The following is a 21,891-nucleotide window of genomic DNA, read 5'->3' as shown; positions in this document are numbered from 1 at the left end:
ACTTGGTGTCGATCCAAAGTCAAACTATTCCTTCAATGATTTATAGGCTGAACATGAGGTTGTTGATTTTTTTTTTTTACTAGCAGGAAACCAAATGAGACGTAGGGATTGAAATTGATTTATTAATTAATTCAGTTTCTGAATGAAGGGCTGGATCATGATATGATTCGGTCAGAGGGCAGATATTCAAGTGTCTTGCATGTTCCTAACCTACTGTAAAGCCCAGAAAACACCACACACGAGAGCATGCAAACTCCACAAGGGAGTGAAACAAACGGACTTTCTATCTACTGTAAGACTTGTAGGAGGTGGAAGGGCAAAGGTCATCACATACTTCTCATTCATAATCAGCCAACAAGCCTCTCTGATGGCTTCACTGTGATATTCATACAGAATAGAAAAATGTGTTTACCAGTGCAATGTTTACCGGACAATAAAAAAATATGGGTGGTATTTAAAAAATGATTATAAATCTGACTGGAAGTTTCGTGACTAGACATTTTTTTCCCTCCATTGATGACTGTTAGCATAAAGGCTTTTGTCATGCAAAGCACTGAACCCTTTACCGTGTCTATGCTGTTATATTTACTCTTTCACTCAATAATGCTCTGGGGCTCGTCTTTTTGTATTTCAATTTTGTGGATTTTTTCAAGAGTGTACCACAGAAAGGCTTTGTACTGTAAATAAAATAGAGACGCGATGTTAGAAAGACAGTCGATGTGGATCTTAGATGAATGTGTCACTCACAGGAGGGAACTGGAGCAGGGACTTTTTTTTTTTAATGTGCAGATGTTAAAGGGCGAGTTTGTTAATTTAATGGCAACGCAATCCCTTTTAAAATGCTACAGGCATCGCAGCCAATAATCATCTTTGTGATTTAAATTGACCTGTTTGAATGCTTTTTTGTTGAACACATTTTTACATTTTTAAAATTAAATATGATTCTCCTTTATTCAACAAAAATGTTGTCAGAATTATTTGACTGATTTACAAATAAACACATAACACATGTTTTTAAGCGAAGCCTGAATGATCGTTAATAGTAATTACTGATTTAAATACACAGTAATTGTAGATTGATGTATTTATTTTTTGCTGAATTTGTTCACCATGAACAAAGAATATAGCTTTGTCTCTCTTCTTATTCTTCCGCAGAACAGCTAGTGATTTTTGCAAAGCTAAAAACTGGGAAAACGTGACATTAATTACACTTTGATTTGTTTGTTACTGCCTAGCAAAGGTGTTTCACTATTAACAAGTAGACTTTAGCTGGAAAAAAAAGCAAGTCTGCATGTTTTCCAACACCACGACGTTGCCTTGATGTTACATATGGACTGAATACCAAATCTGTGTATCAAAATGGGAGAAAAAAAAACTCCTAAATAAACTGAAATGCTCACTGAAATAAGTGTCAAAAATTACTGTGATGCTAAACAATTTGCAAAGTGGTTTAATGGTTTATGTTGTGACACAAAATTGACAATTTAGGGACTCTTTTATGTAAAGTTATGCTTCCACTACAAGCCTGAAAAATAAAAAAATAAATGCTTACAAAGGGATTAGGCCGATGCTATTATTGTTTTGGTCAGCAAATCCTATGAAAAGTCCACAACCAATAACCCATGTTCATGTTAAATACGTCATCCGGTGCAACAGTGTGGCTCACTGGAGTGTAATAATTTAAAATATTTTTGAATACCAGAGGAGCCCGACTAAATATTAGAATCTACGTGTTAGAAAGATTGACCTTTTATATTTATGTTAAATTTGGTTAAATCTAACTATGGCCCTTGGTTCGAGGTAAGGTGTTGGCATAAAGTGATTTTAAATGAATACACAGGATTAGAAAATCAATGATTTATAAGGACTGGTTTGTATTATGAAGAGGGGCTGCTGGGGTCTACTGAAGGTTTCTTGTCTTGAGCTTGTTGCTTTCGCTCTAAACTCTGGTTGGCCCAAACCATCTGGTTGATGAAGGACACAATCTGCTCGTCAACCTCGGTCAGGCGGAGATCACATTCTGTTATACTGGTTTTGTGAGACATCGCCTCTTCCAAAGCTTTACCTCCATCCTGCGCACGCGCATGCACACGCACACACACACACACACACACACACACACACACGGGGGAAAAGAGAGAACAGACACACACATTTAGCACTGATGCATGTCCATGTTGAACACATCAGAGGAACGTTGTTGTACAGTCTTGATTTAACCGTGAAACATCACCCCTAAGCCTTGAATAGCTCTTTTCTTTCTGATGTGTCTGTCTATTGCGTGTCAACAGTGTTTTTATTGTTGCGTCGGAAACGGGCGTTTTCTATTTTTGTGAAGAGTGGACCAAGGTCGGAGATATTGTCTGTACAGCTACTTTGCATTTCAGCAATGCAGGTGATTTTCGATCCTCTGCAGAGTGTATTCCGGTCAGAGATACAGGATACAGTGGAATCTCGGAGAGGAGAGAGCATGAGAGGGGGGGTGGGGTTCAAGTCTACCTCTCACGGGGAAACGACACTTGCTCGGCTTTCCATCATTCCACGTTTTCCACGCGCTTTCCACGCGTTTCGATGAATAATTGAAAATCCTTGTGCTTTAAAGCTTTTCTGTCTGTTTACTTCACAGTACTGAGTCTGTAAAGGCACATTACGCTATGGAGGTGAAGAAAGTCCAAGTGCTATCCCTGATAAGAAATGAACACATGACGGCTCTACTTACCTCACCCAGGTTGTTGCAGGAGAGATTGATGCTCTTCAGGGTGCTATTCTGAACCAGCACTTTAGACAGAGCAATGGCAGTGGGCCCCGTCACCTCGTTGCCTCCTAAGTGCAGGTGACGGAGGGTGTTGTTGCTCAGCAAGGCCTCACCTAGGGCCTGACCCCCCTCATCTCTCAGACGGTTGAGACGCAGGTTGAGGGACAAAAGGGTGGAGTTCTTGGACAAGGCATGAGCTATGGCTTTGGCCCCCGGGTCGGTGATGTTATTGTCGCACAGGTTCAGGGTCTTCAGTTTGCTCCTGGTGAGCAGCTTGCCGATCGCTCTGGCTCCTCTGTCTCCGATCAGGTTGTGCGAGAAGTCGAGCTCCCTCAGGGACGGGTGGTCCAAGAGGTGCTTCACCAGCATCCGGCACTTGATGTCCTCAATGTGGCTCTGATGGAGCCTCAGAAGCTGCCGGAGGCAGAAGAGTATGAGGATTAGATTGTGTGTGGTGAGTTTTTTTCCAAGTGGCACAAAGAACTGAACCATTAAGAAGCACGTCCAAAATCTCCAAGAGCATTAGCCCTGAAAGAACCGGTCTTATTCATTTTTATGCATCTATTTACCTGCCAGCACGACAGAATATTGAGGCACAATGCTTCCATAATATAAAATAAAGTAAATCTGTGCAAAGAAAATCAATTAGTGATGTGATTATTTGTAAATTAATTTATTAAGAAAATATAATTGAAGTAATTTCAATTGTTTCTAGGTTCTAAAATGATATGATGTTTATATAATAAAATATCTTTGGGTTTTGGCCTATTGGTCCGACAAAACAGGCAATCCGAAGACGTCTTGTACTGTAGACTCAATCAAAATAATCAATTATAGATGTATCCATAATCCCCATGTGCAGTTTCCTTCTCATGCAGAAATAAAATAAAATTACAAGTTCATCGTCACATCAAAGAGTTTTCATCTTTAAAAGTTTTTAGTTTTTTTCCTCTTTGCATGAGAAGCAGCAGATATGTGACATGTTCTCATGCAGTGATTAATTCATGTGACAAAACTGTTGTATCAAACAGTGACTTATCTAGGTTGCAGCCAGAGGCTCTGCTTGTCTTTTCTTTGATGTAAAAAGAGCTCGCATTTAAAGTTGTGCCAACAACAAATTGTGCTGTTTCACGATATTGGGAACATTTCTGTAAATAATGTGTTGTGCTGAATTACAACCAGTGACAAGGCTCCAGACACTCAAGGCTGCTAAGGGGAAACCTATGACATAAACCACTGAGAAGAAATCAACGCTCACCTTCAAAGTTTTACAGGATTTGAGGGCCTTGGCGAGGGACTCACAATCTCGGGCGGTCATCTCAAACATCTTCCATTCAAAGTTCAGACCACACTGTTGGACTCTGTACACCAAATGGAGCTCTTCCAGGCCGGTCAGCTTGTCAAGCAAGATGCCAAAGTCAAAGTGGTCCATGGAGACTCCGTCGTACTCATTGTCAATTGTCAACTCTGAGCCATATTCCACTTCCTCCTTGAGGGGAGGCAGCAGCTGGGAAATATCCAGCCTCTTGACGTGGTTCCTACAGTGCGGGACCATCTCCAGGACCGTCTTGGGATCCGTCACGTCTGGCATGAAGAGCTCAATGATGCCCTGCAGGCGCCTCTCCAGGAACATTCGCTTCCAGCTGTGGCCATAATTCGAGACGTCGCAGAGATCCCACCGCTGCTCGCAGCACCGCCGCCAGTAGACGCCGTCGCCGATCAAGTTGGCCGTCACGCTCAGGGGCAGGGACGGGGACAGGCTCTCCTGGATGAAGTCCTTCTGGACGGGCGTTAGTTGTTCAAATATGGGGTTTCCTGTAACAGGTTTTAAGATTCACAGTCAAGTTCCAGTCATTTAACAAACGAGCGTGGGAAAAGGGCGTGATTGATGCGGCCATACCCTCAAAGTGTCCCACAATGCTTTGCAGGCAGAGGTCCGACAGACTGGGCACTATCGCCAGGGACCAGAGTGGATCTTCAGCAATGATCCTCCTCATATTCCTGCAGGCGTCGGGGCCCCTGAGGTTGGACTCTGGAGGACAGGGGGACTTGGACGTCATTGCAAGGGGGTCGTAAGGGTCACTTTAGCAAGTCCTCTGTTTAAAAAGAAGAACACCCCACACTTAAAAAGTTCCACATCCCAGTAGTTATAGGTGGATTCTTGCTTTTGTTCCTCTGGTGTATCCACGTGATGATAATTCGATTCATCTGACGTCAATCACCTCTAAAGCTACATGGGGCACTCTGAATGCTAATGTTAGCTCACTGTTATAGCAATTCATCACGTGGCCCATCTCTTGTTCTATTTTCCTTTTCTTTCTCTTTCCCTTTCGTCTTCTCGCACCTTTGATCTCCTCACACGTCTCGATTTCCTCACCTTTGATCTTCTCTTATGTGTGAGGTGATTTTGGTGTCTTTGCACTGCACAGAAATGACGTTTTAAATTGTATTCCCGATTTTCAAAATCTTTTTTTTTTCAAAATAAGAGTTCATCACATTCATTTTGCTGACGCATTTGTCCAAAGCCACTTGCAATCATCATTTTTCGATATAAATCGGGGATAGGCAAGTAGCATTAAGGGCCTTGCCAAAGGGCCCACACTGGATATAATAAACCGGGAATCGATTCCCTGACCTTCTGTACCACAGCCAGCGGTGCAACCCGCTATAGCTCAGAGGGTTGTAGTCTGACCAAGACAAGAAGACCACTTATTTGTGAAGTGATTTTCGTAACAGTACAGACTGAATAGTCTTTTCGGCGATGTACCTTTGCACTCGTGTCGCCATGACGACTCAACCAGATGAAATAGAACTTTTATCAAATCGTGTAAATGAGTCATATTCGCAATTAAGGACCGTCTCCGTACACTCGGTTTTAAAAATGACGGTTTTATATAATTGTAATAATAATATTTCTTCACGTTGTAACCTGGGAGTTTTCGCGAACGCCTACCTGCAGCGCGCGCGCCTGTGCTTCGTCCGTCTCCATGGAAACAGAACGCACTCGGTGTCGTTCGCGGTTCGAGCCTTCGACCAGGAGAGAATAAGAACACGCAGTAGTCTAGATAGCTTCTAGTACTTTGTACTAAATGTTTAGTACTACTAATGTTTTTTTGAATGACTGAATATTTAGAAAAAATGGGTCGAGAAGTTTTCTCGTCATAGTTGTGAGTTGAAATATTTTTTACCAGGTCGGAGTGCTGGAATTTTCGACAGTCCAGGAACGCAACGTCTCCTACAATTCCTTCAAGCGTGCAGATCATAAAGACTCAAAGCCTCCATAAGATCCAGACAACTGCACTAAATTACTGTATTAAAGTGTATAATATTCAAGTGCACTGTACTGTAAACCTGTATATATGACACCTGCTGTCATATGTATGTATTATTATTATTATTGCAATGTGTAAATCTATGGTGCAGACACTAGGGAAATATATTCTGTATATTATACATGATAAACTAGTTTATATACAAAAGAATCTGCAAGTTTTAGGGACTTAAAGTATTGTGAGGATGCTTTCAAACTAATACCATTAATGTTCTTATTTATCAATTAACTTCATACAAAAAGTGAAATAAACATAAAACCTAAATCGAATCAATATTTGCCTTTGAAACAGCACCAGTTCTGCTCGGTGCACTTGGCACAGTTTTTTCCTTGGCAGGTCGGTTTTCCAAGCATTTTGGGAATGTGCCACAGTTCTTCTGTGGATTCAGCCCGTCTGTGTGTCCATTAAACATTTCCTATATCTGTACATTCGGAAACAGACCTGTTCAGAAAGAAAGACAAACAGATGTATTAGAATAGATCAAAATTTGAATGTAAACACCACAAAGAGGGGTTGGCATTGTTTTACTTCAATATTCTTTAACCACATTTATTTGTGATTACAGATTACATAATAGCAATTATTAGTGCAGGATTACTGGAGAACAGCCAGAGGGGGAAAAAAACAACAACATAAGCATTAAATGCAAAATAATATTCCGGGCTAAATATTTTTTTATGAAGGAGAACCTTGATACGAGTGCAGAGTGGTTGTGTTCTTGGGTCTGTGGGACTTCAGTGTTGCAGGAGGCTGGGAGTGCAGCAGTGTTCAGTGTGATCAAGCTGTGAAGAACATTTGGATTGTATGAAGTTGGCAGATGGTCCACGGATATGGACCACGAGCATTTTGGACGAGAGCGCGCTGGAGTGAATCCATCTGAACACCACAACATAGCAGGTGCAAAGCTGCAGTGTAGGAGGGAGGAGAAAAGTAAATAACACCGTTAGAGATACAGACTGGTATTAAATAACTGAAAACTACATTGTGTGCATCCTTCACAATTACCAAAACAAATTTGCTCTGAAGCAAACTGAAAATAATCACAATTCTACACATTTTTAATATGAGATACATGACTTTACATCTTTTAAAACCTCATTGTTTGTTTTTTAAATTATAGTGTAACATGTAGAGTAAGTAATGCAACTAATGCAGAAAATCTAAATTCAAATGGTGTTCAGTTTACTATCATCATGTGATGAGGAAAGGCATCAGATCTGCAGAGTTATTATAGGTGCAGATTCATTTTTTGTTCAATTGACGACTGACAGTTTCAGCTCTGGCTTTCATTAATTATGCATGTGACCACACATGGATGGAGTCAGATATATGATGCTGCAAAACAAAGGTTATCCATTGACAGAGAGAGAGAGAGAGAGAGAGATGGCGGTTGCTGACCTCTTGCGGTTGCTCCAGGAGTTGGACGGAGGAAACAAGAGGCTCCATCTGTAGCTCAGAAGCCGTCCGTCACGGTCGTCCTCGTGTAACACAACCTGACAGACATAAGCTTCCCCTCGTATTCTGGCTTTAATGGACTGGTCGCGACATCAGCCATTCACAGCACAGGAGAGGAGGGAAACTCGCTCTGTTGGGCTGCTGTTCCAGTGCACTCTGGGTAAAGGCTGCACTGCGTGATTTCACGGTTGTTGGGCGTCAAGCAAGAGCTGCACAGGTTCACTGATCAGTTTGGCATGTGCATCGTCAGACATTATTTGGGATTGATAAATAAACAAACTGCTTTTTGAGAAAATAAATCAAATAATAATGATGCTTGTTAGCAGCACAGGTCATCATTTCCTGAAAAGTAACAGATACAACTGCATGGTCTGCACACTGAAATTTTAACTTTTGTTGATGCAAAAGCTTGACTTACAAGGTCGTCTTCAGATTTTCCCTTTTTCTAATTGGTAAACTTGCAATTGCATCATTACAATAACATACATTTCAATCAATGTACAGCAGAACAATTATTCATATGAAAGTGGGAATGTTTTTGCAGGCAAAAGCCTTTAACTCAAGTTTCCAATAATAATGTATTAAACAGCTGACCTAATAAACTTTGATAGGGGAGACTTAACAACAAGAAGATTCATTCATGGAAACAAGCCACAGACATTCAAAAGCTGAACCTACTCTAGTGACAGTCCCTCAGAAGAATGAGTGTCTCTAATTTATTAACTCATTCATACTTAATCCCAGTAATAACATGCCTAGCACTGGAAACCAGTCAGTTTAACCTAGTTTGGTTTAATGGAGCAACTCTTTCAAAATAAACTGAACTTTTTCACAGCAAATACATGTTAACTTGTCATAGTAAGAAGGTCAAAGGCGTCACCAATATCATTAAGCAGTGACATGGAATTTAACCATTGTAAATATTAAGATGGCGGTGACAGTGCAACAGGGTATCAAGCTCGTGCCTTCTGAGCGCAGGCTGCTTCGTGTGGATGAGAGATTTTACATCGGGAGTATTGATATTTATGGTAGAACTACAGTGGTCATAGTTACTCTGGCTCTCAGAAACACACGCAAACAAGGGCGTCTAACCACAGCTACAGCAGCGACGCTGTGGAACAAACAGTGTGACGACTGCGTGTGCATTACCTTCTCCCACGCCGATAGAGCCGGTGCCATCGCATTCATATGCTCTCCGAGCCCAAGGGGCTGTTGCATTAGTTGCTACGCAACACAGCGTGTGTGTAATTACCCAAAGACGTAAGGATTTGGCAAAATTAAGAAATTATTGCCAAGACAAAAAAAAAATCTATTTATGAATGCCACACCCCACTGTAGCTGTTCATACAGATTTAAAATGTGAAAAATCACTGAAAGTAACTAGGGATCTCTGGCATTCATCTAATAACATCTAGGTCAATAACTTTTCAGAATAGTATGCAAGGAGTAGCCTTGCTGTGTTTTACATAAAATAGTAGCCTTATATACAAAAATTTTAAAAAATTGTACATGCTTACATTTCATTTTTTGTGACGTCATTCCATTGTTTGTTCATGTAAGTCAGGAGCAGCGAGAGCTGAGGACAACTCTGGAGTTGACGCCAACGGGCGTGATTAACGCTCACTCCTCCTCTGCATCCCTGGAGCCTCTCAGCTTTTGTGTCAGCAGGGAAACTCCCAGGTTGGCATGTGGACGTAAAGAGCATAAAAAATGAAAGATGAACGAAAACAAAAACTGTTGAAACACAAAAACATGATTTCAAAAAGGTTTAATAGTTGCTTAGAACCACAACTACAATATGGCATCAAGACACAGAGACAGGAAATGACTATGGAAATGCATAGGCAGAAACTTTATTCTTTTTGTTGAAAATAAAGACAATAAGACAAACTGATAATTTTACAAATAAAAAAAAGGTAAATAAACCCCCAGCTGAATCTGCTTACTGGACTCCAGTACCTTTTTTCGTACTACCTCAAAGTGTCCCAGGAACATTCCCAAGGAAAGAAAAGAAGTCCCATTTACGTCCCTGCCCACTGGACAAAACCAGGTTAGTCCTCCAACCCGTCGAGACTCTCGTCAGAGAAGCCGCTGTACGCGGGGCTGGAGTCCAGGTGGATGCTACTGTCTGTGTCCACGGAGACCACGGAGCTCAGGCTGCTGTCTATTGACACCATGCTGCTGTCGCTCTCGCTGCTCCGGCTGCTGTCGTCGCTCTCGCTGCTCTGGCTGCTGTCGTCGTCGTGGATTACCATCACCACTGCGGAGTCGGCGGCTGAAAAACACGTGGAAAACAGAGTTTCTGGTTACCCTTGTGAACTGTGTGGAAAAAGCAGAAACTTCCCTCTGAGCTACTTACAAAGTCCTTTGCATTGCTTTAAAGAAAAAAAGGGCCAAAATATTCTGGATCTGTTGTTGTGTTAGTTCTTCGCGTTACTTTTCCCCGCCGTCGTCTAATTTGTCCCATCAGTTTCATAGTGAACTGAAAATATTTTTCATTATGAAAAGATCTCAAACTTTGTGTTGTGTGCCCTCTCGTCATTTTAGAACTGTCGCTCTCGCTATCATGTTCTCTGGCTCTCTCTCTTCCAAACACATTGACCGGTCTGTCACAGTATGTGCTTTTGTTCAATAACATCACAAGAAATTAACATTTCCCATTTGTTTAATCAAAATTAACACAGAACCCCACAACACCAATGTGCACACATTCCGCCTGGCCTTTTTTTGGTTATCTGTGAAGAAAATTAAAATCTGATCCCTCTCTGTATCACATGTAGTATCATGTGATACAGAGGGACTGAAACAGATTTGTCGTATTATTGTATTATACGGTTTGTCTGTTCAAAGCGCTTTGTGGTTTTAAAGGGGCAATAATCTTTTTTTTTTACGATGAGACTATTTGGATCTGTATCATGATTGACAACACGGAGTGTAAGTGAAGGATTTAGGTGAAACTTTTCTGCTTGTGCTTGCCAATTTTCATGGTTTCAGTTAATTAAGAGCTGCTTAACTGTTTTGATCAATTGAAGGGATGTGAAAGAAAAGACATGGATCTCAGCCTCATTGTGCTGCCACCTTGTGTTTGAAAACCACATTACTTTTATAGAGACTAACTTCAGCCAAACCCAAAATGCAACTTAGAAATAACTGGTAAAACAAATGCAGGAGACACCATCAGAGCAGAATTATTCCCAGAGGATGTTTTTCAAAATGTACGATCTCAAAAAAAAAAGATAAAGTATCAAACTTCTCAAAATACACACTAATATATATTCACAATATATTTCTGTTCTCTGTCTTATTCTGAAACTTCCTGTAAAAAACTGGGAAAGTAAGATTTTAATTTTCTTATATCAAGTTGCTCCTCAAATAATAATAATACAAATAAAAGACTGTACTCATGATGTTGTTGATAACGCACCTCTCACCTTTCCTCTCTGTGACGAGGGTTTCGCGTCTCGCCTTCATGTCCAGGCTCAGGTTCTCCACCATGCTGTCGATGCAGTTGTCCAGCGCCAGGCACCGGGTCTGAGACTGGATGGCCTGTCGGCAGATGGGACACTCGTCTTTCTTTTTGCGCCACTGCTTGATGCAGTGACAGCAGAAGCTGTGAGCGCAGTTCAAGATGACGGCCTGTAGTAGGACAGAAACACAGATTAAACATCAAAGTCCAGAGCAGAGAGAGACCGAGACGTGAGGAGTACAGAGCCAAAACGTAATGAAACAAAAATCATTCATCCAGTCTATCAACGTTACCTCGATGAAGAGCTCGGAGCAGATGATGCACTGAAGCTCGTTCTCCAGAACCTCAGTCACTTGTGTCACTACTTCCTCTTTTTGGGCCCTCGCCTTTTCCTTCTCCTCCTGCAAGAATCAATGCATAAGTGCATGAAGCTCTGTCAATGCCATGTCAAACTGTTGCAGCTGCTTTCAGACACGGAAAAGCCCGGACATTTTCCGAGTGTGCTTTTCACATATGCAGCAGGAGATTGAACATTTCCGGAACATTCAGGCGAGGGCTGGTGCCTGGGAAGATCGCCCACTTGCTCTTCGTGAATCTATTCTTGCTGTATTCTCACATGTGCTCACTCTGACATTTTCTGGAAATTTTACTTGGGGCCTGGCAGGAAAAGTTCCGGAAGCAGCGACATCTGCGGACGATTGCATTCTCACATTCGGAAAAGTTCAGGAAAATATCCAGACTCCAGCGCATGCCTGAAAGCAGCTCATGTATAAGAAGACCATGCTTAAATAAACACAGTCATACCTTTGTCACCTCCAGCTCTTTGTTTTTGGCCAAAAGAATCTCTTCGAAGCCTTGCCGAGAGAGGGAAAGTTCATCTATCACTTTCTTTTGCTAGGGATGATGTAAACAGAAAAAAAATTATTTCATGCATCACATTTACACTTTGATGCAGTGTCTGTCTGTCTGTTTGCTTTTATTTCTGTTTCTAAGACAAACAGTGGAAATCTCCAGATTCATGCTACAAACCTCTTGCAAAGCTCCTTCCAGCTGTTTTTTCAAAAGCTCCTCTTGTTGCTGTGTTTTCTCTGCCTAAAGTCCACGCCAACAAACAGTGCACAAATAGGTCACAGTTAAGCTAACTGTCGTTAGTGATGCAAATAATCGAATGGGAAAACCTCTGACCTCCAGCTTCCTCTTAGTTTCGCTGAAGGACTTCTCCCGCGTCTCCATCCGGTGCATTATGGCTCGGAGCGACTCCAGCTGACCCTGCAGCTCCCGGACCTGCTCCTCTCTGCGAGGGTCGGCCTGCTGTGGCTGGCCCTCCAGAGAGGCCACCTGTCTCCGCGTGTCGTCCACCTGCTCCCTCAGCAACAGGATGTTCTGGCTGTACCTGCAAAAAAACGGGAAAAAAGGGGGAAAAAATAATAAAATAAAACGGTAAAACTAAGGCATTTAATAGTGTGTATCTCTATCGTGTTATTTTCCAGTATTACATGTTTTTCTAAATAAACATACGGTGCAAGCATGGGGATAATTCAAATGCTTATAGCATTGGGATTATAAAATAAAGCTGAAAAGCTTGTTACATTCAGTAGCTGATGATTATTTAGTGTCGGGTAAACACAATTGACAAACACAGAAAATAACTTTTCTTGTTGGGAAATTCGTTGTCATTTAAAAAATTATTGTTCTGTGTTGTCGGACGAGAGGAAACATCTTGGGCTTTTCCTTTCTTCTGACTCCGTAAAGACAAAAAAAAAATCAAAATCAAAAACCTTTTTACTTCAACAATGGAATATTTGGTGATCCATTTACATACAACAGGAACTGTTGTCAAATGTGACCTGTTGAGTATCAAACGATTGTGACAGATGCTGTCTTTCATGAGGAACTGGTGCTTGGCTCTGTGATTCAAATACATGAACCGGGGCTTACATCTGCAAATTGTCCAGGTCACAGGGATCACTGGGGCCATTGGGGGGGTGGTCCGCTTCCTCGACCCGTCTGCCGGACCCAGTCTTCTCTGGTTCCGTGTGACCGAGCCTGTGCTGGTGTTTCACCGGGGACAGGGGGCAGGACTTGGCGAACGACTTGTCCGCAGACGAGTGTCGGTAGAGCTTGGGCTTTGAGGTGGACGGCTCCACCTCGTCCACGGGCAGCTTCCTCTTGGGCTTCTTGGAGACGTGGGCCGCTTTGGCGCCATCTCTGTGTCCCTTCGCCAGGCAGAGCGTAATGTCTTTGAGCGGCCGCTGCACCAGGATGTAGTCGAACTCCACTTTGGTTCCGCTTATGGGAACGCCGAGTCGAATGGAGTCTCCGAGCCGCAGCTGGTGCGTCTCTTCGGCGGGAATGCGGTTCCCGTTCACCCACACACCGTTAAGACTCTGGCGGAAACAAACAACAGCACTGTTAGAAAATCACATGGTTGAGCATCTTTGGATTCCGGACGGTTGGTCAAAACTAAACAGGGACACTTGTGGATATCTCCTTGGTGTTATCAACAAAACTTTTATTTCGTATTGATGAATCTACTAGAACAACCTTCTTGTCTGTCACGGTCCACTGGCCATCGTCCCTCTGCTTGAAGGTGCAGTGCAGCCTGGAGATCATGAGGGGACAACTGGGAGACAGCAGCTGGTGGGTCACATCCACACCACGTCCGATGGAGACCTGCAACAGGCAAAACACACAGACAGTTAGCAAACAATAACAACAGCTGTCCACCTACTTTAGTGCACTGAAACACAGCACAGATGCAGTTAACTTAACACACTAGGCGTATCTCTCAATGTCATACTCTCAATCTAGCGTGCACTTGAGTGGAGGTGTTCGGGGCTAATAAGAGGTACATGTAGCTTGTGAGCTAGCGTTAGCAAACTGCACCTCCGTGTTGTCGAAGAGGCGAAGCCAGTCCGAATTCCTCCCGACTCTCATCAGACACAGAACCTCTGCACCGTCCGAGCCGTCGTCCTCTTCGGCCACAGACGCATCCGCCGCTACGCCCTCCATCTTTATCTCATAGTGTCAGCGACTTAACGGGTCCACGAACACGGCACTGCCACTGTGGCTCGAACGCTCGGTGCCATAGCTAACGTTGCACCACGGCAGCAGCGACAAAGCTAGAGACACGCTCAAACCGGAAGGCGTTTTCTTTTCTTTTCAGAATAAAGGCGCAACATCAGTCGCGCTTCTCGTTTTAATCTGGTGCTGTTAAAAAAAAAACAACTCACCACTTTTATGAAATTAAACTGGATTACTTAACTGTAGCTAAATTTTAAAAAAGTTTTTCTTATTGCATATTTATTTTCTATTACTACTTTTATGATGCTATGTTATATGTGTGAAGCACTTTGTGACTTTATTCTGAGAAAGGTGCTATATCAAATAAACTTTACTTACTTACTTCCCATAAGTCAGGCCCAGCTCCTTGTCCAGGTTTATCCCGGATGTATCAGTATCTGGGTAAAATATTCCGATTAATATCTCTTATGACAACAACAACAAAAAAGCAGCCAACCCCTTACAACTGAGAAGCTGAAGCAAGGAGATATTAGGAAATTATCTAATTACCAATCATTTCATCTCTAATATACACTTATGGTCAGTGAGAAACAACTGTATGTGAATATAAGTGGTACAGAATCTGTTTGCACCCTTAAAATAAGTATTATTTGAGTATTAGGGCCAGGCATAAGCAAAAAAAATGAGGGTAGGAATATTTTTTTATCTTGCATTTCGAGAATAAAGTCGAAATGTCGAGAATAAAGTTGAAATACTATTTCGAAAATAAAGTCGAAAATTGTGACCCGGAAGCCCTTTTCAGCAGCACCAAACCCCCGGATGTTGTAGCCAGTTTGCTAGCTAAGGCTAGCGGCGCTATTATTATTGACAGGCTGAATCTGGAAGACCCCGGGTGTTTCCACATGAACGTCAACGTGTGTGTCCTGACACGATAAACGTTCAATTGCATACAACCGTGAAGCTAGCGTAGCTTTGCTAACGTTAGTTAACTTGAATGTGTGAGGTGAACTGGTACCACAACACGGTCGTTTCGACATTTCAACTTTATTCTCGAAATGCTAAATAAAATAAAACAAATCTTACCCCTCGTTTTTATTGTTCTCATGTCTGGGCCTAATACTCTTCCACACATTTCACATTTTTACAGAGTAGGATACACATGATTATGTACAGACGCATCCGGCGGCCGCTCAATCGGGAGACCCCGCGTCCCAAAACGCGCGCACCCCCAGAGCTCCGGCCGGGCGGGACTTCCTCTCTCTTGCGGATGCGACGCTCGGCTGAGCGGACAGAAAGGGCTTGGTCGGGGTGTCACCACCGGTCTCTCCTCCGTGCGCCCCGCGACAGCAAGAGAGAGAGTAACCGGCCGGAACGACGAGTCGCCACCGAAGCCGAAGCACCCCCCTCCGTGGAGGAATCTCCTCCTCGGCTATGCTGCCCTGAGAGGACCGCGAGCTCCCCGCCACCATGTCCGATGTCAACAAGACTGTGCAGAAGTGGCACGCCAGTTTCAAGAAGGGCACAGACTTTGACTCGTGGGGACAACTGGTGGAGGCGATAGACGAGTACCAAATGTGAGTTGCATTCAACATGTGTGTCCTCGGCTCTGCGCGTTCACACACACACACACACACACCGCTGGTTTGTCCTGAGCACTGCAGCAATGCTTCTTTCGCTCCCCCTATTTAAAAAAAGAAAAGAAGAAAGCAATCTGAGGGAGATGATAGCAGTGTAGAGGAGAGAGAGAGAGGGAGAGACGATGTGTTGCATGAAGTTAGTGCTGTCACTCAGCTCCGGGGCACAAAACCCCCCTTTTTCCCCCTCTTCCACCCATGACGTGATGTGGCGGTCTGTTGCAGCAGAGGGAGCGTGTTGCATCCTCGGCTGCAGCCAGTGACAGTGTGTGTGAGGCCTGCCACGATGAGCCTGTCATGGAACACCCAATCCCTCCCCGGGCTGCGTGCAGTGGCTGTTCATCGTGTGTCATGATGCGGGTGCAGAGAAGAAGAAGAGAGAAAAAAAACGGGCCAGTTTTCCTCCTCAGTGTTGAGAAACAGTCCGCCACACCCTCTCATTGTTATGGGCGGGTTTCATCTGCTATATAGTGAGGAATGTTTGCCTGCTTTCGCTCTAAATATGTCATATTTAATATCCCATTATTATTATTATTATTATTTTTACAATATTTGTCAGTGTGCATCGTCTGCTAATTAATGTTTCATTTGAAATCGCACCAACACAAAAATCAAGATACCCTGCACCTTCTCTCCTTGACCACAAGGGGGCGCAGGGATACATACATACATGCATACAGTGTAGAATAGATTATACATCACTTGCATCCTCCATAGTTTTATTGTACAGCAGCATTTTTGCACTCCTCACCTTTGTTCTTACTGGGGGATGTAGTTTGGCACGACAGCTGCAGAAAGAGGTCCAGTCGTCGGGTTCGTCAGACTTCACAGAGGAGCAGAAGGTAAAAGTTACATCTCTTGCACCTGAGCACACTAAAGTCTGGATTTCATTTAACATGAACTTAACTACAATATTATTCTCTCTTTCGCCCTCTTTTTTTTTGCAGAAAACTTTAGGAAAGATTGCAACATGCTTGGAAATGAGAAGTGCCAGTTTGCAGGTTTGTGTCGTTTGTCTAGTAGTAGGTGTGCAACATCAGTGTCATATCCACTAAACAGTTATTGCTTCTAAAGTCGCCCCAATAAGTACTTTGTTGAATTTGCAGTGCACACAGTCCAAGGAGGATTTCAAGTTAGAAGACCTGAAGAAACTGGAATCCAGTAAGTGTGTGACTGGAAAAGAAGAGTCCACTTGTTGATACTGTTTTTGTTTCTCTGACTATTTCTCTTACACCTGTCTTTCTCAATTTGTCCACAGTAATTAAGAATATACTGAGCTATAGCAAAGACTTTCCTTTTGATGTCCAGCCAGTCCCCTTAAGGTAAATATCCTTCATAACTTCACTGTAATATTTATTTATGTTTTAAAATTTCTGTTAACTTTTTTATTTTCTCTCGTCTTTTATTTCTCATCTTGTGTAACTGGATAATTTTACACAATCGAGCCACCAAAAGTGATTCAAAAATAAAAAATAATTCTATACTACATTATTACATTATACTAAAACAATGTTTTAAATTGTGTTGGTTCCTAAGATGTCATTATCAACGTCTTCTGACAAAGAAAGCCTGATATTCTGTAGTTAAATGACAGAGGATATTTAAAGTTTGATCCAATCTGTAGATAAAGTGCTCAAACTTTGTAACTGTCGTCCATTAGGAAAATCCTGGCTCCAGGTGAAGAGGAGAACCTGGAGCTGGAGGAGGAGGAGGACGCAGCAGCAGGAGCAGGGTCAACAGAGTCCTTCCCCCCGCGAGCCCCCGGTACTGGTCCAATAACATCATATTAGCCACACGCTCTGTTTGGGACGTTTGCCTGCTCGTGTAACTCTGGTAACCGGTTTGTGAGGCTGTTTGACCGTGTGTCCTTTTGTCCCTTCTTGTCGGTGCTGTGCATGGCTTCATCGCTCACCCCTGCCTGTCCGCTTCATACGCAGCCTCACAAGGTACGGCTTCACCGGTGAACGCTCTCTGACATTTCCTCTCCAGTCTACTGCACGACAGACGTGTCGGCAAAAAGTCCGCCTTTGTTCCACCGTTCGCTTCAGCCAAACAACAAGATTTTTTATTCTACAGAGAATCTGTTTTATTGATCTTTCTGAAAAGCAGAAGCGTGAAAGTGACATTTCTGTCCATATTCTAAATTTAGTGTGTATATTTGTGCTGGAAAGTAAGAAAAAATTACATTTAAGCTCAAACTACTATTCCATTTCCAAACGCCACATGTTCAATGAGAATTTGACGCCGCACCAAAGACTCATGGACGCTGTAGTTACTGAATTCTAATAAAATGATGGCGTTTTAATCTTGGTTCAAATACCAAGATGCTCAAAATTCTCAGCCGAGGACAGTAGAAGATACCAATTGAGACTAAAGCTGCTCTAATTCATATTTTTATATAAACAACAGGTGAAACAACGTTCATTTTCAAAGCTTTCGTCAGCAGGCATCCGTTTTCAACTAGCAAGCCCTGTCCAGCAATAAACGGCAAAGATGGCTCATGAAATTCATTAATAACTGAGAGCCAGCGGAACAGATGCTAACCAGGGACCGGTGGTGGGATTCAAGCTCTTTATCACTGATTTATTTTTAATATTTAAATGGTAGCTCAACTCTAAAGCCTGTCATCAAATGATGAGCAAGGCAGGCGGCTCAAAACACTTGTCTGTCACTTATTGGTTCCTCTTTGGTCCCAGGTGATGTCACCATCTTCTATTATTATGCCAACAATTGACGCCTGTAACCTTTTGTCCCCTTTTCACAGGTACCTTGTTGCCGCGGTTACCCTCAGAACCTGGGATGACACTACTAACATTGAAGATTGAGAAAATCGGCCTGAAGGACGCCGGACAGTGCATCGACCCGTACATGACCATCAGTGTCAAAGGTATTGATCCCATCCTGTTTCCTTGAAATCTTAAAATCTAAAAACACAAAAGAGTAAAATGCTTCTTATGCCACCAGTGACTTTTGATTCTGTCCGTGCAGATGTAAACGGTGTAGATGTGAACCCGGTGCAGGACACGCCCGTGGCCACCAAGAAGGAGGACACCTACATTCATTTCAGCGTGGACGTAGAGATCCAGAGACATGTGGAGAAATTACCAAAAGGTAAAAAAAAAAAAAACGTACCCAAAATTCCAGGTTTACTTTCAGTCGAATTTGATTCAAATGGAAATGTATTGGCCGGCACTAGCTGTCAATCACACACATACTGTGCTTCATCGTCTATTTTACTCGAAATGGGACCATAGTTTACAAAATGAACATCACGCTGTATTGAAGAACACTTGAAACTGGACATTGAGTTTCACCATAAATTCACTGATCAAGTCAGAAGTAGAGTCATTTTCCTGTACTTCTTTGTGCAACCAGTGGCGACGCCATCTGGTGGTCATTTTAGACAATACAAGTTACAGGCACTTCTGCATTAACTTCACTTTCCAGACCCAATGTCCATTTTTAAATACTGTCTATTGTCTCCTCTATATTCTGCTGTAATATTCACTCAGTTTGATTAATGCTAGTACCACTATTTTTATCCAGGAGCCGCCATCTTCTTTGAATTCAAGCACTACAAACCCAAAAAGAGATTTACCAGCACAAAATGTTTTGCCTTCATGGAAATGGACGAGATCAAGCCCGGACCAATTGTAATTGAATTGTGAGTCAACTGATGCATAGTTTAAATATTTTAAATTAAAAAAATGTCAGTCCTTTGTGTGTTTTGGATCACGAAGCACAAACTGTACCTTTCCTAAATTCCAGGTACAAGAAGCCCACAGACTTCAAGAGGAAGAAACTGCAGCTCCTAACGAAGAAACCACTCTTTCTCCACCTTCAACAGATATTAAACAAGGAAAGCTAAGTCGGAGTGCGCGCCATGAACTCTGCACCTCCTCTTTTTAATGTCTTCTCTTACATCCACATCCAAAACAAAATCTGCTGTTCCACCTCATTACATCCAGCAATACTAAATCCAGGCCGCTGTCAGATTGTTTTTTCTTCCCCTCCAGTATTTGAAGAAGGTAAAGGAAACTGAGCCAAACATTAGTCACATCAGCTCAAGAACTGCCACATTTATATTTTTATATTCTTTGATTTTTTTTTTTTTTGTTGTCAAATGCATAAAACATCTGTTGCAGGAAACCCGTCTCCAAGAATGATGTTTTGACAAGCGGGAGGGTTTTTTATATTGCGGCAGAAGAGGTATGTTCAAACTGTTAAACCAGCTCATCTCCGTCGTCCTCGGCTCACTGGTCTCCGGGGAAACGAGGGACGGGTCGTTTGCAGGAGATGAATTTGAGTTAAAGACTTTGTAGACTGGTCGGACGTTGAACCTCCGACTGACGCGACATTCAGCAACAACGTTAAAAGCGACGGTTTCTGCCACAGAGATGTCGACTTGTTTGTGGAATTGGAGGCAAAGTCTGAAAAGTTCCAGGATGGTTTACGGAGTCCAGAGTGGGACAAAAATTATAAGCAAATAATAATCCAGTGAATCTAAAAAACACTTTTACAACCTAGTTCATGAAATTAGTATTAAAATCATGTATCATTAAAAACAAGTATGACTAATAATGAAGGAAGTGTATTCAAATCATAATTTCTAATTACATTTTTACTTTTGCTTAAATGATGAATAATTGAATTGTAAAACAATTATTTTTAAGTAGGGTATTAAATGACACTGTTGTTCTTACTAATATATATCATCTCACACAATGTTTTAAAATTCTGCTCCCAAGTTTCCATCTAATGCTTTCTTGAATATTATTAATATGAATTAACTTATTTATCGACCACTCGTGGACCACGGATATAAGCTGTAAAAGCAACTATTGATTTATTATCACCTTCCAGGTTAACATGGTAAAGTTGTTCGCAGCAATCTGGAGAGATGCCTCCGACCAACTGAAGATATTAACTCTTGTTTGCTCTGTTTTGGTCTCCACCGACGTCTGATGTTAAGAACTGGCTGGTTGAGAGTGAAACGTGAAATTCTCCACAGAGCTGAGATTAAAAAGGTGAAGAGTTGGGAGATAATTGTTTGTGATACTTTTTTCAATACATGTAATGATTTGACTAGTCAATACATTCAAAAGAAATAGTTTAATACAGCTTTGTGAGCAGCTGGCACTATGGTGTGGAAGAAATTAAAGCGAAAACAAAATAGAAATGAATGACAATTAAGATATATGAAACAATGTTAATATTTGGTGACACGCTCAAGACTCTGTATTGGTTAAATTATGTTTTTGTCCAATGGTCTTGGATTCAGCAGCGGCATTCATAACGTTGAATTGGTGCAATTATATGTTGAATAAAATAAAAATAGATGTCTTTGACCAGAAGCCTCTACATTTTCCTCTGGTCATTTTTTAGTTTTTAAATGTCAGAATTTCATACCAAATGAGACCATGACCCTGTAGCAAATTAAATCAACCCATAATTCGAATGCGTCAGTGTTCATGCTTTACTGTTGTATTTAATATATCATGTTTAAATACTGTTGCATAAAGTTTTTATATATAAATGCATTAAAATGGCTGCAGCATGGTTTTTGCATGCTGTGTATTCTGTGTACATCATGAGCCTTTGGTTGAGGCTCAGGTGCTCAACACTAATATTTTTTTTCTTCTAAGCAGAAATGCAGATTTTTCATCGGACCGGAAGTGTCTTTTTTTAATTCTAGTGTTACTTTGCAGATCTAATGTTTCCTGACTACAGTTATATCTGAATGTGTTTGGAGGCTACGTCCTTAATGTCAAAGGACTTTCTCCTGAGTTGTGCCTCAGTAAAGCCCAATACTCTTATTCTGAAATTTCGCATCACACTTTTATGAGGAAAATCAAGAAATCAAGCTGTATGTAACTGTAAGTTTCCATTCTGACTCTGCAGAGGTTCTCCTTCACCAAAACATTCACATTGAAATATTTGATTTTTGTAAAGTCTCAATATTCAGGACTGTACGTTAACTGCGGAATCATTAACTGATGAATATACAGTCGACTGCGTGTGTATGGATAAAATGATGTCATGTAGTAGAAATGAAAACTGTCCAGTGTTTTTGTTTTGTTTGGCAGATTGAGGGGAATTGTAATTTTTTATAAAGTACATTGCTTTTACTTTCTAATAAAGAAAAATACAAAAAGGGGGAGTTTGGAGGAGGATTTCATGCATTATCTCAGTAACAGCACTGATGTTTGCCTTATTTTTTTTCCC

The 21,891-nt window shown here is 41.8% G+C and overlaps 3 protein-coding genes across 9 annotated transcripts; 1 reads left to right on the top strand and 2 right to left on the bottom strand.

Annotated features, from left to right (window-relative positions):
* Positions 1–1,434: 1,434 nt before the first annotated feature.
* Positions 1,435–6,317, bottom strand: tcte1 (t-complex-associated-testis-expressed 1). Of its 3 annotated transcripts, none has more exons than XM_035617884.2 (5): positions 5,709–6,317; positions 4,656–4,851; positions 4,014–4,570; positions 2,720–3,169; positions 1,435–2,072 (listed from the first exon to the last, which is right to left on the bottom strand). In XM_035617884.2, the coding sequence occupies exons 2-5, from the start codon at positions 4,813–4,815 to the stop codon at positions 1,878–1,880; spliced, it is 1,362 nt and encodes a 453-aa protein (XP_035473777.1). In that variant the 5' UTR covers positions 4,816–4,851; positions 5,709–6,317; the 3' UTR covers positions 1,435–1,877. The 3 variants fall into 3 exon arrangements, with proteins under 3 accessions (XP_035473777.1, XP_035473779.1, XP_047184523.1); XM_035617886.2 differs by lacking the exon at positions 5,709–6,317 and adding an exon at positions 5,523–5,696; XM_047328567.1 differs by lacking the exon at positions 5,709–6,317 and having other exon boundaries at positions 4,656–4,895.
* A 2,978-nt stretch (positions 6,318–9,295) lies between these two features.
* Positions 9,296–14,469, bottom strand: rnf8 (ring finger protein 8, E3 ubiquitin protein ligase). Of its 2 annotated transcripts, none has more exons than XM_047328565.1 (10): positions 14,415–14,469; positions 13,895–14,218; positions 13,553–13,681; positions 12,947–13,395; positions 12,194–12,401; positions 12,038–12,100; positions 11,813–11,902; positions 11,302–11,409; positions 10,974–11,178; positions 9,296–9,817 (listed from the first exon to the last, which is right to left on the bottom strand). In XM_047328565.1, exons 2-10 carry the CDS (start codon positions 14,018–14,020, stop codon positions 9,594–9,596), a joined length of 1,602 nt encoding a protein of 533 aa, XP_047184521.1. In that variant the 5' UTR covers positions 14,021–14,218; positions 14,415–14,469; the 3' UTR covers positions 9,296–9,593. The 2 variants fall into 2 exon arrangements, with proteins under 2 accessions (XP_047184521.1, XP_047184522.1); XM_047328566.1 differs by having other exon boundaries at positions 10,967–11,178; positions 14,415–14,465.
* Positions 14,470–15,253: 784 nt separating this feature from the next.
* On the top strand, positions 15,254–21,821 carry aida (axin interactor, dorsalization associated). Of its 4 annotated transcripts, XM_035617889.2 has the most exons (12): positions 15,254–15,606; positions 15,892–16,136; positions 16,442–16,508; positions 16,614–16,667; positions 16,773–16,827; positions 16,925–16,988; positions 17,327–17,430; positions 17,604–17,612; positions 18,431–18,553; positions 18,655–18,777; positions 19,213–19,330; positions 19,435–21,821. In XM_035617889.2, the coding sequence occupies exons 2-12, from the start codon at positions 15,964–15,966 to the stop codon at positions 19,532–19,534; spliced, it is 990 nt and encodes a 329-aa protein (XP_035473782.2). In that variant the 5' UTR covers positions 15,254–15,606; positions 15,892–15,963; the 3' UTR covers positions 19,535–21,821. The 4 variants fall into 4 exon arrangements, with proteins under 4 accessions (XP_035473782.2, XP_035473783.2, XP_035473784.2 ...); XM_035617890.2 differs by lacking the exon at positions 17,604–17,612; XM_035617891.2 differs by lacking the exon at positions 15,892–16,136 and having other exon boundaries at positions 15,257–15,606.
* Positions 21,822–21,891: the final 70 nt, after the last annotated feature.

This window comes from Scophthalmus maximus, chromosome 18 (assembly GCF_022379125.1).
Source record: "Scophthalmus maximus strain ysfricsl-2021 chromosome 18, ASM2237912v1, whole genome shotgun sequence".
Taxonomy (NCBI): domain Eukaryota; kingdom Metazoa; phylum Chordata; class Actinopteri; order Pleuronectiformes; family Scophthalmidae; genus Scophthalmus; species Scophthalmus maximus.
The sequence above is the reverse complement of the archived record's forward strand: the minus strand, read 5'-3'. Positions and strand labels throughout refer to the sequence as shown.

Excerpts from the sequence above, each read along its gene's own strand:
- tcte1 (XM_035617884.2), bottom strand. The coding sequence starts at position 4,815 with ATGACGTCCAAGTCCCCCTGTCCTCCAGAGTCCAACCTCAGGGGCCCC. Across the intron at positions 4,571-4,655 it reads CATTGTGGGACACTTTGAGG|GAAACCCCATATTTGAACAA; the intron begins GTATGGCCGCAT and ends AACCTGTTACAG. Across the intron at positions 2,073-2,719 it reads CCTGCAACAACCTGGGTGAG|GATGGAGGTAAAGCTTTGGA; the intron begins GTAAGTAGAGCC and ends GCGCGTGCGCAG.
- rnf8 (XM_047328565.1), bottom strand. The coding sequence starts at position 14,020 with ATGGAGGGCGTAGCGGCGGATGCGTCTGTGGCCGAAGAGGACGACGGC. Across the intron at positions 13,682-13,894 it reads GCCTCTTCGACAACACGGAG|GTCTCCATCGGACGTGGTGT; the intron begins GTGCAGTTTGCT and ends TGCCTGTTGCAG. Across the intron at positions 11,179-11,301 it reads GCTCCGAGCTCTTCATCGAG|GCCGTCATCTTGAACTGCGC; the intron begins GTAACGTTGATA and ends GTCCTACTACAG.
- aida (XM_035617889.2), top strand. The coding sequence starts at position 15,964 with ATGGAACACCCAATCCCTCCCCGGGCTGCGTGCAGTGGCTGTTCATCG. Across the intron at positions 16,989-17,326 it reads GTCCAGCCAGTCCCCTTAAG|GAAAATCCTGGCTCCAGGTG; the intron begins GTAAATATCCTT and ends GTCGTCCATTAG. Across the intron at positions 18,554-18,654 it reads CATGACCATCAGTGTCAAAG|ATGTAAACGGTGTAGATGTG; the intron begins GTATTGATCCCA and ends CTGTCCGTGCAG.